At 42.0% G+C, this 12,983-nt stretch overlaps 1 protein-coding gene across 1 annotated transcript; it reads right to left on the bottom strand.

The window, feature by feature from the left end:
* Window positions 1–2,968: 2,968 nt before the first annotated feature.
* LOC103522160 (myotubularin-related protein 4-like) lies at window positions 2,969–12,983 on the bottom strand. The gene is made up of 3 exons (XM_026832517.1): window positions 12,925–12,983; window positions 4,860–5,055; window positions 2,969–3,177 (listed from the first exon to the last, which is right to left on the bottom strand). The coding sequence occupies exons 2-3, from the start codon at window positions 5,013–5,015 to the stop codon at window positions 2,992–2,994; spliced, it is 342 nt and encodes a 113-aa protein (XP_026688318.1). The 5' UTR covers window positions 5,016–5,055; window positions 12,925–12,983; the 3' UTR covers window positions 2,969–2,991.

Raw genomic sequence — 12,983 nt, 5'->3', positions numbered from 1 at the left:
GATTTTTTTTTTTTAAGGTGCGTCAAAAAATTACATTGTTTCAAGCAACTTGTACTATTTTTGTTAAAATGCGTCCGCGGAAAAGGTAGATTTTTCTAGCAACTTCAAATATTACTGTTTTTTTTTCAAGTGAAATGTTCACACAACCGCGTCCCACCCTGTATAAAATGTTTAAAATAAATTAATAATTTACTTATGTACAGATTATTTTCTTTACATACAGGGTACCTCTGATCGGGGTACACACTATATTACTACACAAAATAATTTCCCCGATTACCAAACGTGCGCGGAAAAAATACCATTGAAACAATCTCATGAACCCTGTAGAAATACGTACACATATTTTCACTGTACATATATAGATAGTCAAATAATTCATATACGAAACAAATCACAAGTCACACCCTATAAATTATTCAGACTCAAAAATAGTTCAGCCTTCCCTGGTCTCGAACCCAGAACCTTTCGTATACACCACGACCAGTAGAGCAATCGTAACGAAATTGCTTTGGTTTGGTTGTGTTTTTCTTTCAAAAACGGAACCGATTCCGATGGCGCGCCATCTTGGATTTCCTATGATTTAGTACAGACGAAATCACGTCAAAAGAGGGGAAATGAGTTTCACAAGAGAGTCCCCTCTTTTGAATTCCGACAGGAAAATACACAACTCTCTTATGGTGGATTTCACCAATGACTTAATGAGACATTAAACCAATGGGAGGATTTCCCATGACCCAAAAAGGAGTTTTTAATTATCCAAACAAGAGTTTTTAAAAATTCCTAGATCACTTAAAACTCCTTTTTGGATTAAAAATTCTTCCGTTAGTGAAACCTCTCATTAGGTCATTGGTGAAATCCACCAGTCTTTTTTGTGTTTAGGTATTTGTTAGTAGTTTAGATTTAAACCAGAGGTGCTTTGGTTGAAATCCAAAAATTTCATTTCCTGTTTTGCTTTTGAAAAATAATATTTGGGCAATTCATCAATACATTTGTGTCGGTTTTGTCTGCACAGTACAAAGCTACTGTCCATTGAAACTACGTATAGCTATACTTTGGTTCTAGTATTGAAATAAACTGTACAATTAACAGTACTACAGTATTTGTACAATTTTGTATGTCCCCTCTTTTGAATTCCGACAGGAAAATACACAACTCTCTTATGGTGGATTTCACCAATGACTTAATGAGACATTAAACTAATGGGAGGATTTCCAATGACCCAAAAAGGAGTTTTCAACTATCCAAACAAGAGTTTTTAAAAATTCCTCCTTTTTAGATCACTTAAAACTCCGTTTTGGATCATTAAAAATTCTTCCATTAGTGAAATCTCTCATTACGTCACTGGTGAAATCCACCAGTCTTTTTTGTGTTTAGGTATTTGTTAGTAGTTTAGATTTAAACCAGAGGTGCTTTGGTTGAAATCCAAAAATTTTATTTCCTGTTTTGCTTTTGAAAAATAATATTTGGGCAATTCATCAATACATTTGTGTCGGTTTTGTCTGCACAGTACAAAGCTACTGTCCATTGAAACTACGTATAGCTATACTTTGGTTCTAGTATTGAAATAAACTGTACAATTAACAGTACTACAGTATTTGTACAATTTTGTATATCTTTGTTTAAAAAGGCACACATCGCTAATCCCATTTTAATGAAGGGGTTTTGAAGAGAACTTCCGAGGTGTATTAAAAATAGAGGTGTCTGTCTCAGCCAGAAACTCCACTACATTTAATAGCTTCAAAACAATGGCAGTGGAATACATAAAATCAATGTCGGGTATCTAAGCAATTAGATCCTCGACAAAACCTGTGGTTGGGTGGAAGAGCTCCTTTTGGAGAATCCTGCCACATTAAATAAAGCCATATATAAAAAAAAGGTATTAAGAGTGAGTGAGTTGAAGAAAGAACTACTCTTTTCAGTGAACTACTCAGTCAATAAGGGAGTACACCTCCCGTTCCAGTTCCATTTCTCGGGACCGATGTTCACTCACCTGGGGAGGAGAGAGAAATTGGAAATGAGATTTTTAAAAAAAAAGGATGAGTGTTTCACCGCCGTTTTTGTTTCGTAGCAATGAAACAACTGCTACACTAGACCCTGCTAACGGGGTGAAAGTAAGAAACCATCTCTGGGTGCACAGAGGGGTATAATGAAATACGACTTAACCCGCTAACAATAAATAATAATAACTTACCAGGCTTTCAATTCGAGAGCTAACCTCATCCCGCAAAATGGTCAGACCGTCTACCGGGTCAAACTGGGACACACGCCGCCTAGTCGCTATAGAGATGGGGGGGAGGTGAGGGGGACTAGAGCGGGGGGAGGGGCGACCTCCGGGGCCGAGGGGCGGCTCTGGGGTGGTGCTGTAATGAGAGAGAACACACTAGTTATGACAATAACAACCAGGGCTGTATTTATCGAAAATAGGAAGTGATTTTAATTATTATTCAACCTGGATTCTAAAACCACCACCCAATCAGCATAGTGTACGTGGGTTTAAATAGTGTATATGACTTTCCCTTTTGAAATACTAACCACGCGCAAAGTTGCTTCACTTCGGTGATCCACTGGGAACTTTACTTACCAGAACACCGGACTACGCTCTTATATAGAAAGTCGCGTGATATTCACACACCATGAAGTTTTTACTTACCACTGAAGAAACACCGGACTCTGCTCTGAGGACTATATACCTATATAGAAAGTCGTGTGATGTTCACACACCATTCACTAGTTGCTTAACTTCGGTGATCCACTGGGAACTTTACTTACCAGAACACCGGACTACGCTCCTATATAGAAAGTCGCGTGATGTTCACACACCATGAAATTTTTACTTACCAGGAACCCAGGAACATGGAGTTGAACTGGAACTCTGTGGGGAACTGAGTTGATAGACACAATCCAGCCACTGAAGAAACACCGGACTCCGCTCTGAGGACTATATACCTATATAGAAAGTCGCGTGATGTTCACACACCATTTACTGTTTTAACTTACCAGGAACATGGAGTTGAACTGGAACTCTGTGGGGAACTGAGTGAGAAGTTGATAGACACAATCCAGCCACTGCAGAAATACTGGGCTGCGCTCTGAGGACTTGTCATTGCGCCCGCAGCGGTCGTCAAACTTGTGCCCGAACTCGAGCCATTCCCGCTCAACTAGCACTTGGAAACCCTGGGGACACGGGAAATAGTTTTTTTAGGTCCAGCCATTCACTATCAGGTAGACCTGACTGGAACACCTGATCAGGTCCACCTGTCAGGTCTTCATCGTCCTGAGATCGAAGAAAGGAGGACAAGATAGTAGAAAGCGAGCCAAAGCAACCTCCGTGGCCGAGTGGGTACACTTGGCTTGCACGCAGGAGGCCCGGGTTCGATTCCCGGCGGGGCCGAGGTTTTTTTCGGCTCTGTGCTTGGAGTTCGGGGTACACTCAACCTCGTGAGGACAATTGAGTAGCTACTTCAATCGAATAGCGACCAGTAGCGGCATTACCAGAGTAAAAAGAAAACTATAGAAACGTGAGAAATAGTAAAGGAGGCTATTAGTAATGCTGTGATACCCACAAAAATTGTGAAGAAGCTATCAGCTTCACCACAAAGAAATCATTATTTAGATTTTTTAGAAGAAAGCGAGCCTTTTGGAGAACAAACCTTAAACCTTGTTTAGACTGCTAGGGTAAAGGAACTTTTCAGTCCTATTCGGGCAGGATAAACAAGGTATATTCTATTCTATCTGTAGAGGATAAAGTTCGCCTCGGGCGGGAATTGAACCAGCGACCAAGCGCTTATTTATAAGGCAGATGTGGCTCCCCTTCAAGCTAACTAGGCTGGCAGATTAATTAAAAAAAAAAAAAAAAAAAAAAAAAAAAACAAAACAAAAACAAACGCATCATCATTAGTAGAGTTAAATCTCCAATGTGGACAGGTGTTTTGGCAAGCAGAAAAAGAAAAAAAAAAATAGAAAGTAAAAATCAATAGCACACCCCTAAAGGGGATTTAGCTAATTGACCTATGGACAAGTAAATATTAGCTATGACTGGAACACCTGATCAGGTCCACCTGTCAGGTCTTCATCGTCCTGAGATCGAAGAAAGGAGGACAAGATAGTAGAAAGCGAGCCACAGCAACCTCCGTGGCCGAGTGTGTATCACACTTGGCTTGCACGCAGGAGGCCCGAATTCGATTCCCGGCGGGCCAAGGTTTTTTTCGGCTCTGTGCTTGGAGTTCGGGGTACACTCAACCTCGTGAGGACAATTGAGTAGCTACTTTAATCGAATAGCGACCAGTGGCGGCATTACCAGAGTAAAAAGAAAATTATAAAAACGTGAGAAATAGTAAAGGAGGCTCTTAGTCATGCTGTGATACCCACAAAAATTGTGAAGAAGCTATCAGCTTCACCACAAAGAAATCATTATTTAGATTTTTTAGTAGAAAGCGAGCCTTTTGGAAAACAAACCTTAAACCTTGTTTAGACTGCTTTTAAGGGCAGGATAAACAAGGTATATTCTATTCTATCTGTATGCAGGTTTCTAGCTATAGTGCTTATACATATGTAGGTAGAGTCCGTAAGATGATTTTCATAGTGTTCCTCTAAACTTCCACCCAGTATAAGGGGAAAAAAATAAATTTAATTTGATTTTGTTTTCTAATTAATTTAAAAAAAAAAAAAAAAAAAAAAAAAAAAACAAAACAAAAACAAACGCATCATCATTACTAGAGTTAAATCTCCAATGTGGACAGGTGTTTTGGCAAGCAAAAAAAAATCAATAGCTCACCCCTAAAGGGGATTTAGCTAATTGACCTATGGACAAGTAAATATTAGCTAAATTTCAAGTAAATATTAGCTGAATTTCTCACCTTTACAGTCCGATAGTACGGATCGAGCAGTATTTCCGCGAGGGACACAAGTTGCGGGGTTCGATCCCACCCGTCCGAACAATGCACAAGTACTGATCTGGATTCCAGCTCGATGGTGGCAGCCAGATTGACGGCAGAGACAAGAAGCAGATGCATGTTCTGCAGCCAGGAAGTGCCGTCTACTGCTTTCCACCAGCTGAAGGGGGAAAAACAGATGAAACATTACTTATTTGTGCTTCTTTTATACTAGTATTGTAAAAAATAATGTCCAATACATCTGGTTAAAGGGACCTGGTTTTCAAAAGTAGACCTGACAGTTTTTGACAGCTTAAAAATTCTCGAAAACGAAGCAGAATTCAGAAAAAATGGCCTGTATACTCACCAAGTGTTAGACGGTGTCTGACTACACTACTGCAGGGCTTGGAAACAGGCGCGGACATCATGTATATTGTATATAACTTACCTTGTGTTAGACGGTGCCCGCCAGGAAGTGCCGTCTACTGCTTTCCACCAGCTGAAGGGGGAAAAACAGATGAAACATTATTTATTTGTGCTTCTTTTATACTAGTATTGTAAAAAATAATGTCCAATACATCTGGTTAAAGAGATCTGGTTTTCAAAAGTGGACCTGACAGTTTTCGACAGCTTAAAAATTCTCGAAAACGAAGCAGAATTCAGAAAAAATGGCCTGTATACTCACCTAGTGTTAGATAGTTAGATGGTGTCTGACTACAGTACTACACTACTGCAGGGCTTGGAAACAGGCGCGGACATCATGTATATTGTACATGACTTACCTTGTGTTAGACGGTGCTCCGTTACAGTCTGAAACAATAGAACGAGTATCCGTTACAGTCTGAAACAATAGAACGAGTATCCGTTACAGTCTGAAATAATAGAACGGAATAGTGTTCATTTATACAGCTCGAATCCGTTACAGTCTGAAACAATAGAACGAGTATCCGTTACAGTCTGAAACAATAGAACGAGTATCCGTTACAGTCTGAAATAATAGAACGAGTATCCGTTACAGTCTGAAATAATAGAACGGAATAGTGTTCATTTATACAGCTCGAAGAGTATCCGTTACAGTCTGAAACAATACAACGAGTATCCGTTACAGTCTGAAACAATACAACGAGTATCCGTTACAGTCTGAAACAATAGAACGAGTATCCGTTACAGTCTGAAACAATAGACCGGAATAGTGTTCATTTATACAGCTCGAATAATAAAAGAGTCCCTTTAACCAATCCGTAGGATGCTCCCATTATTATAGTCGAATTCTCAAACAATGTTGAGGATAAAATTCCATAACTCGGCTGGCCCTTTAACCAATCCGTAGGATGCTCCCATTATTATAGTCGAATTCTCAAACAATGTTGAGGATAAAATTCCATAACTCGGCTGGGATTGAACCTAGAACCTATTGATTACCAGGTGAGCTTGACCACTACACCACAGAGACAGAAATAAAATCTTAATCCAAATCATTTATTTGTGGTGAAGCTGAGAGCTTCTTCACAATTTTTGTGGATATCACAACATTACTAAGCGCCTCCTTTACTATTTCTGACATATCTATAATTTTTCTTTTTACACTGGTAATACCACCACTAGTCGATACTCAATTGAAGAGTTCAATTGTCCTCACCAGGCGAGGCTGAGTGCATCCCGAACTTCTAACACTGAGTCGAAAAAACTCCGACCCCGTCGGGAATCGAACCCGGGACCTCCGTGAGAGCTTCTTCACAATTTTTGTGGATATCACAGCATTACTAAGAGCCTCCTTTACTATTTCTGACATATCTATAATTTTTCTTTTTACACTGGTAATACCACCACTAGTCGCTACTCAATTGAAGAGTTCAATTGTCCTCACGAGGCGAGGCTGAGTGCATCCCGAACTTCTAACACTGAGTCGAAAAAACTCCGACCCCTCCGCGACTCCGCGTGCAAGTCTAGTGTGAGACCCACTCGGCCACGGAGGTAGTGCAAAAAGTTTGGGTAGGTAGCTTACTTACCGGTTCTGTTGTTAGTCAGGGACCCATCACAGCTTTCGACAGAAGAAAAAGACAGTCTATCATTCCTGAAATGGACAAGAAGAGATAGGGTTGAATGGTAGAGATTGTCCGAGACTTTTTTTGCCTAGCCATGTTCATACTACCACCTCAAGACGGAAGATCAAAACTGAACTGAATTTTGGCTAATTAGATTTATGGCTTGCGCATGCCTGTTTGTTCGGTTTTCACAAATTTGAGAGAGAAACCTAGAAAAAAATTTTCTTTTGCTTGCGCAAACTTCAAGGCTGCGTTCACAGGCTACGATTCACTTGTGCCAACCGGTTTTTGCAAGCCAGTTTGTGTAAAAGCGTGTAAACCCACCATGGGAAGTTTGGATTACTTACCGGTTCTGTTGTTAGTCAGGGACCCATCACAGCTTTCGACAGAAGAAAAAGACAGTCTATCATTCCTGAAATGGACAAGACGAGACAGGGTTGAATGGTAGAGATTGTCCGAGACTTTTTTTGCCAAGCCATGTTAATACTAGCACCTCAAGACGGAAGATCAAAACTGAACTGAATTTTGCTAATTAGATTTATGGCTTGCGCAGCAGGGTCCAAATAGTGATATACCAGGGGGTGTGGATGCTCTAAATTTTCAGAGTCTGACCGACTCAAAGAGGGGGGGGGAAATAAGCTGGTGGGAACCCCTCCTAAATACGGCTCTCGCTTCATTGGCTGGCCGGTCACACCTTTCATCTCTTCTGACCAAGGTCTCACCCTGAGCGGATTTCATCCTTACCAGGTAAGGTTCGTTCTCGGAACGGCTGGCTTTCTCCTATCCCTTCTTTCTTCGCTTTCGGGACGATAAGATCATAGCGGTTCCAGTTCTCTCTATCAAACCTCTTTAAAAATAAATAGATAAACCAACCTCAGTGGTGTAGTGGTTAGCGCGGTGGACTCTGGATCTGGAGGTTGGTGATTCGAGTCCAAGTCAAGTCATAAAATTTAGCGTAGGTAGTGTATTAACCAGGGAACGACATTTGTGACAAGTATTTGTGTTTAACACAATTAAAATTCCTTTTAATTTTTATCTATTATTATTTTTAATAGATAAATAAATAGACACACTTACTTTCGAGCTCTCATCCCCTCCACTTCCCGCCTTGGTAATTTGTTCCAGCAACATTTCGTCCTCCTTCTTCCTCCACCCGAGGACTCCCACCTGGGGTTGTGAGGATCTGGCTATGACCGCTCCGTTCTTCTGATGTCGCCACACCACCACTGGGAACCTGAAACACAGCAGATAATGGTAAAAAGTCAGATAGAATAGAATATACGATGAGAGGCATACAACGGGATGGGCATGCCACGACACAGACCACACGAGTCTAATGTATCAGTTGTTTCATTGCTACGAAATAAAAATGGGGTGGCGGTGAAACACACATTTTAAAAAGAAAGAAAGAAAAAAATACCCTGTTTACACTGCCGGAATGAGACTGAAAAGTCCTTTTACCCCAGTAGTCTAAACAAGGTCCTGTGTACAGAATAGTTTTGCAATCTTATATTATAAAATTTACAATATTAATAATAAAAATAACTTGCTTAGGTACCTGATTAAAAATTAATAGTCAGATAATGCTTAAAACACATTCATACTGAGACTGATTAGTCCTTTCAGGCGTGAAGAGTTCATGGGGGCATTTAAGGAACAAAGTACAGATAGGAGAGTGGTTAAATAGAAAAAAGTCAAATGTTTTGAAGTCAAGTTTTTGAAGGGGCTCATTCAGTTTCCTAACTTTGCAGATAAAAAAAAAAAAAGATCGCTGATCGACACACACACTAAAGGGGAAGAAATAAACAAATAAACTAGACTCAGCTTACCTTTGGTTGGATCTGAAATCCGCGGAACTCTTCAGCAGTCCATCATCAATACCACTTGGTACGATCACATACTTGGGATACGTCTCACACAGTTCGTAATTCTGATTGGCGGAACACTGGCGCCATCTGACGGGCGCCTCGTCAAACTTCATCCGTTCCCACTGAAATCAATCGGGGTTGAAAATACATTAGAATGGAAGAATATACCTTGTGTATCCTGCTAGAATGAGACTGAAAAGTTCTTTTTCTCCCGCAGTCAAACAACAAGGTTATAAAATAAATAGCAAGATTTTGCAACCAAAATTAGTCGAAGTTGACAAGTTAACAGAACTCTTTAACGTTATTTGACGAAAACTTGTTTCTGCGCATGTTCCAGAAAACAAGTTTTTCCATCAAATAACGTTAAAGAGTTCAATATTAAGGACGGGACGCTATTTTGTTGCAAAGCTCGCTAGATACGCGCCCGATAACACCAATGAATGCCACCAGTTCCCCATGTACTGCTTAAGACAACAAAATTGCAGTCATCCTTGTTATCTGGCTTTTCTCGGCCCCACTCAAGCTAGTAGTTAATATGAGTACGCTTATCAACGAATGGAGAGTAAACCCAGTCGGAAAAAAATAAAAAAACAAAAACACAGAATCCGATCAACAGGCATTTTTTCATCTCAGTGGAGTATTCTCAGCTGAGTCTCTACCATCGCTTCTGGACGTGACCCTGTAGGAGTACGGAGGATAAGGGTCATTCTTACTCTGCTTGAAGTGGTCCCTGTAGGAGTACGCGAAGATAAGGTTCCATTCTTACCCGTCGCCTTTGCGAACGTGTCCCCTGTAGGAGTACGGAGGATAAGGTTCATTCTTACCTCGCTTTGAACGTTCCCTGTAGGAGCTACGGAGGATGAAGCGTTCATTCTTACCTCGCTTGTGGAACGTGTCCCTGTAGGGAGTACGGAGCGATAAGTCAGTCTTACGCATTGGAACGGTCCCTGGTAGACTAGGTACAGTCTTACCTCTTTGGAACGTGTCCCTGTAGGAGTACGGAGATAAGGTACATTCTTACCTCGCCTTGGAACGTGTCCCTGTAGGATGTACCGGAGGATACCAATTCTTACGCTCCTTGAACGTGTCCCCTTAGGATACGTGAGATAGCTCATACTACTTCGCTTTGGGAACGTGTCCCTGTAGATCGGGATAAGGGTTCTACGCGAGCGATGGAACGTCCTGTAATACAGATACATCTTACCTCGCTTTGGGAACGTGTCCCTGTAAGAAGTACGGAGGATAAGGTACAGTCTTACCTCGCTTTGGAACGGTCCTGTAGGAGTACGGAGGATAAGGTTCATTCTTACCTCGCTTTGGAACGTGTCCCTGTAGGATCGTAACGAAGGATAAACGGTACAGTCTTACCTCGCTTGAACGTGCCCTGTACGAGCATACGGAGGATAAGGTACGTCGTTACCCGCTTTTGAACGTGTCCCTGTAGAGTACGGAGGATAAGGTACATTCCTTACCTCGCTTTGGAACGCGTCCCTGTAGGAGTACGGAGGATAAGTTCATTCTTACCTCGCTTTGGAACGTGTCCCTGTAGAGTACGCGAGGATAAGGTTCATTCTTACCTCGCTTGGAACCTTCCCCCTGTAGAATACGAGTGGTACAATCCTGCTTGAACGTGGTCCACTGTAACGAGGATAAGGTACATTCTTACCTCGCTTTTGAAAAAAAAAACGTGTCCCTGTAGAGTACGGAGAATAAGGGTACAGTCTTACCTCGCTGAAGTGTCCCCCTGAGAGTCACGGAGGATAAAGGTTCATTCTAGCTTGGAACGTCCTGTAGATACGGAGGATAAAGGTAGCAGTCTTACCTCGGCTTTGGAAGTGTCCCTGTAGGAGCACGGAGGATAAGGTACAGTCTTAACGCTTTGAACGTTCCTGTAGGATACGGAGGATAGTTCGTGCTCAGTCCCACCACCTCGTCTGTCGGATGGTTCCATGAGAGTGACCGTAAAATGCGAACGCGAAGAGTATCTTGGTTTCACATGGCCGAGGCCAGAGCCCTTCCTGAAAGTCGCTTGAGCCCATTCCTGACAGATTTCGGCCGACGCTGAAATGCACACCTGGGGGGGGGGGGTTGAAAGGGTTAAAATATTATTAGTCGGGGGGGGGAAGTTTGGATAAAGCTCAAAAAGACAAAGTAACTTTTAATTTGTAATTTATATTCCAATTATAACAAAATTATATCACTAACTGTTTAATAGAACAACTTGTTCTACGCTGAATCTAAATAAAGCCTTACTTAAAATTATTAAAGAGATAGGGTAAGTGTACCATTTATTCGCCCACCTAAAAAACGTACCATTTATTGGCCCACCTGCCAACATTTATTTTTCTAATTTTTGTTTTTATGACTACAATTTTGGAATACCACTGGTTCGATAGCATTCTTTAAGCCCCTTTTGATGAAATTGGATCTTGAAAAAGTTCGTCCAGTTCAGACTTATGTGGCGTAGACCCACAGGTGGGCCAAGAAATGGTACGTTTTTTACATGGGCGAATAAATGGTACACTTACCCTAGCGTTTCTCAGGACTTTAGCTTTTGACTCAAGACGCTCAAACTTGGTAGAGAGGTTCCTTTGAGGATGTAGCCATGTAGCTTTGTCTTGGGCCGAGGCTCGAAAAATGTACCCTTTGGCCGCTTCTTAGGGCCAGAGTGGAGCTATTCAGAGTCGTTCAAACTTTGTAGAGAGGACCTTAGGCCGGCCATTCACTATCAGGTAGAGATTTTTTTTAAGAGGTTTGACATTTTTTTGTTTTTTTTTTTTTTTTTTTTTTTTTTTTTTTTTTTTTTTTTTTTTAAGAGGTTTGACAGAGGGAACTTTAACTGCTATGGTCTTATCGTCCCGAAATCGAGGAGAGAAGGAAGACAGGATAGGAGAAAGCCAGCCGTTCCGAGAACGAACATTATCCCATCAGGATAAAATCCGCCCCGGGCGGGAATCGAACCCGCGGCCTAGCGCTTACAAGGCAGACGCACTACCAACTAAGCTAACTAGGCTGGCTCAGGTAGAGATAACAGGAACGTCTGAACAGGTGCGGCTGTCAGATCTACCTGATAGTTTAACCTTAACCCATTGTACTTTAAGGCTGCTTGCCCCTACACCTAAGGCTCGGAGCGGGCTTCTTGTGAATCGGCCGACAACTTACTTGCACGAGGTAACATCTTTGCACACAATCTGGAGCCAGTGAACTTCCTTGATTTCCACATTCTCTATCAGACCCAGCGGTATGTTGAAGAACGTGATGCTCGCATTACTCCCGTTGTTATCCTGGTGACACAGGCGGTAATTGGACAGGCACAACTTGCCGTCCACCGTGCTACCCACGTAGTCGTAGTACTCGCCGTTCAGTTTAGGGATCGAGGGTTCGACGAGGGACTTGTGCTCGTAGACCGGCTCGCGCAGAGGGTACAGCTCGGACCGAAGGATGTTTTACCGCTCTTCCGATCTACGAGTGAGTTGGAATTTTGTCCATATTTGAAGTAGACCATGATGCCGGGCATCGTACCCAGGACCTTCAGCATACTCACTCGTTCGCAGTTGTTTTCGTTATACAGATGATTCCGGTAGCTCCCGTGGTTCAGAAACTTCCACACGGAAAACGTTTGGCTGGTGACCATTTTGTCTTCGCGGTCCTTACTCGAATTGCACAGGAACGTTCCGAACAGGTTGGCGTAGGTGTGTTGCGCTAACTTCACCTGAGGAGGGAGAAAGATCAGTGGTTGGGTGGAAAAGGTACTTCAGAAGAACCCTGCTTACAGCTTATATTTCCTTTCAAAAGGCCTAAAAAAAATCACAAACAGCGCAGCGTTGACCATAACAACCAGGGCTGTATTTATCGAAAATAGGAAGTGATTTTAATTATTATTCAACCTGGATTCTAAAACCACCACCCAATCGGCATAGTGTACGTGGGTTTAAATAGTGTATATGACTTTCCCTTTTGAAATACTAACCACGCGCAAAGTTGCTTAACTTCGGTGATCCACTGGGAACTTTACTTACCAGAACACCGGACTACGCTCCTATATAGAAAGTCGCGTGATGTTCACAAACCATGAAACTACATTGCTGCAGGGCTTGGAAACAGGCGCGGACATCATGTATATTGTACAAAACTTACCTTGTGTTAGACGGTGCCTGACTACATTGCTGCAGGGCTTGGAAACAGGCGCGGACATC

This window comes from Diaphorina citri, unplaced genomic scaffold, assembly GCF_000475195.1.
Source record: "Diaphorina citri unplaced genomic scaffold, Diaci psyllid genome assembly version 1.1 scaffold78, whole genome shotgun sequence".
NCBI lineage: Eukaryota > Metazoa > Arthropoda > Insecta > Hemiptera > Psyllidae > Diaphorina > Diaphorina citri.
This window is presented reverse-complemented; position numbering and strand designations above follow the sequence as displayed.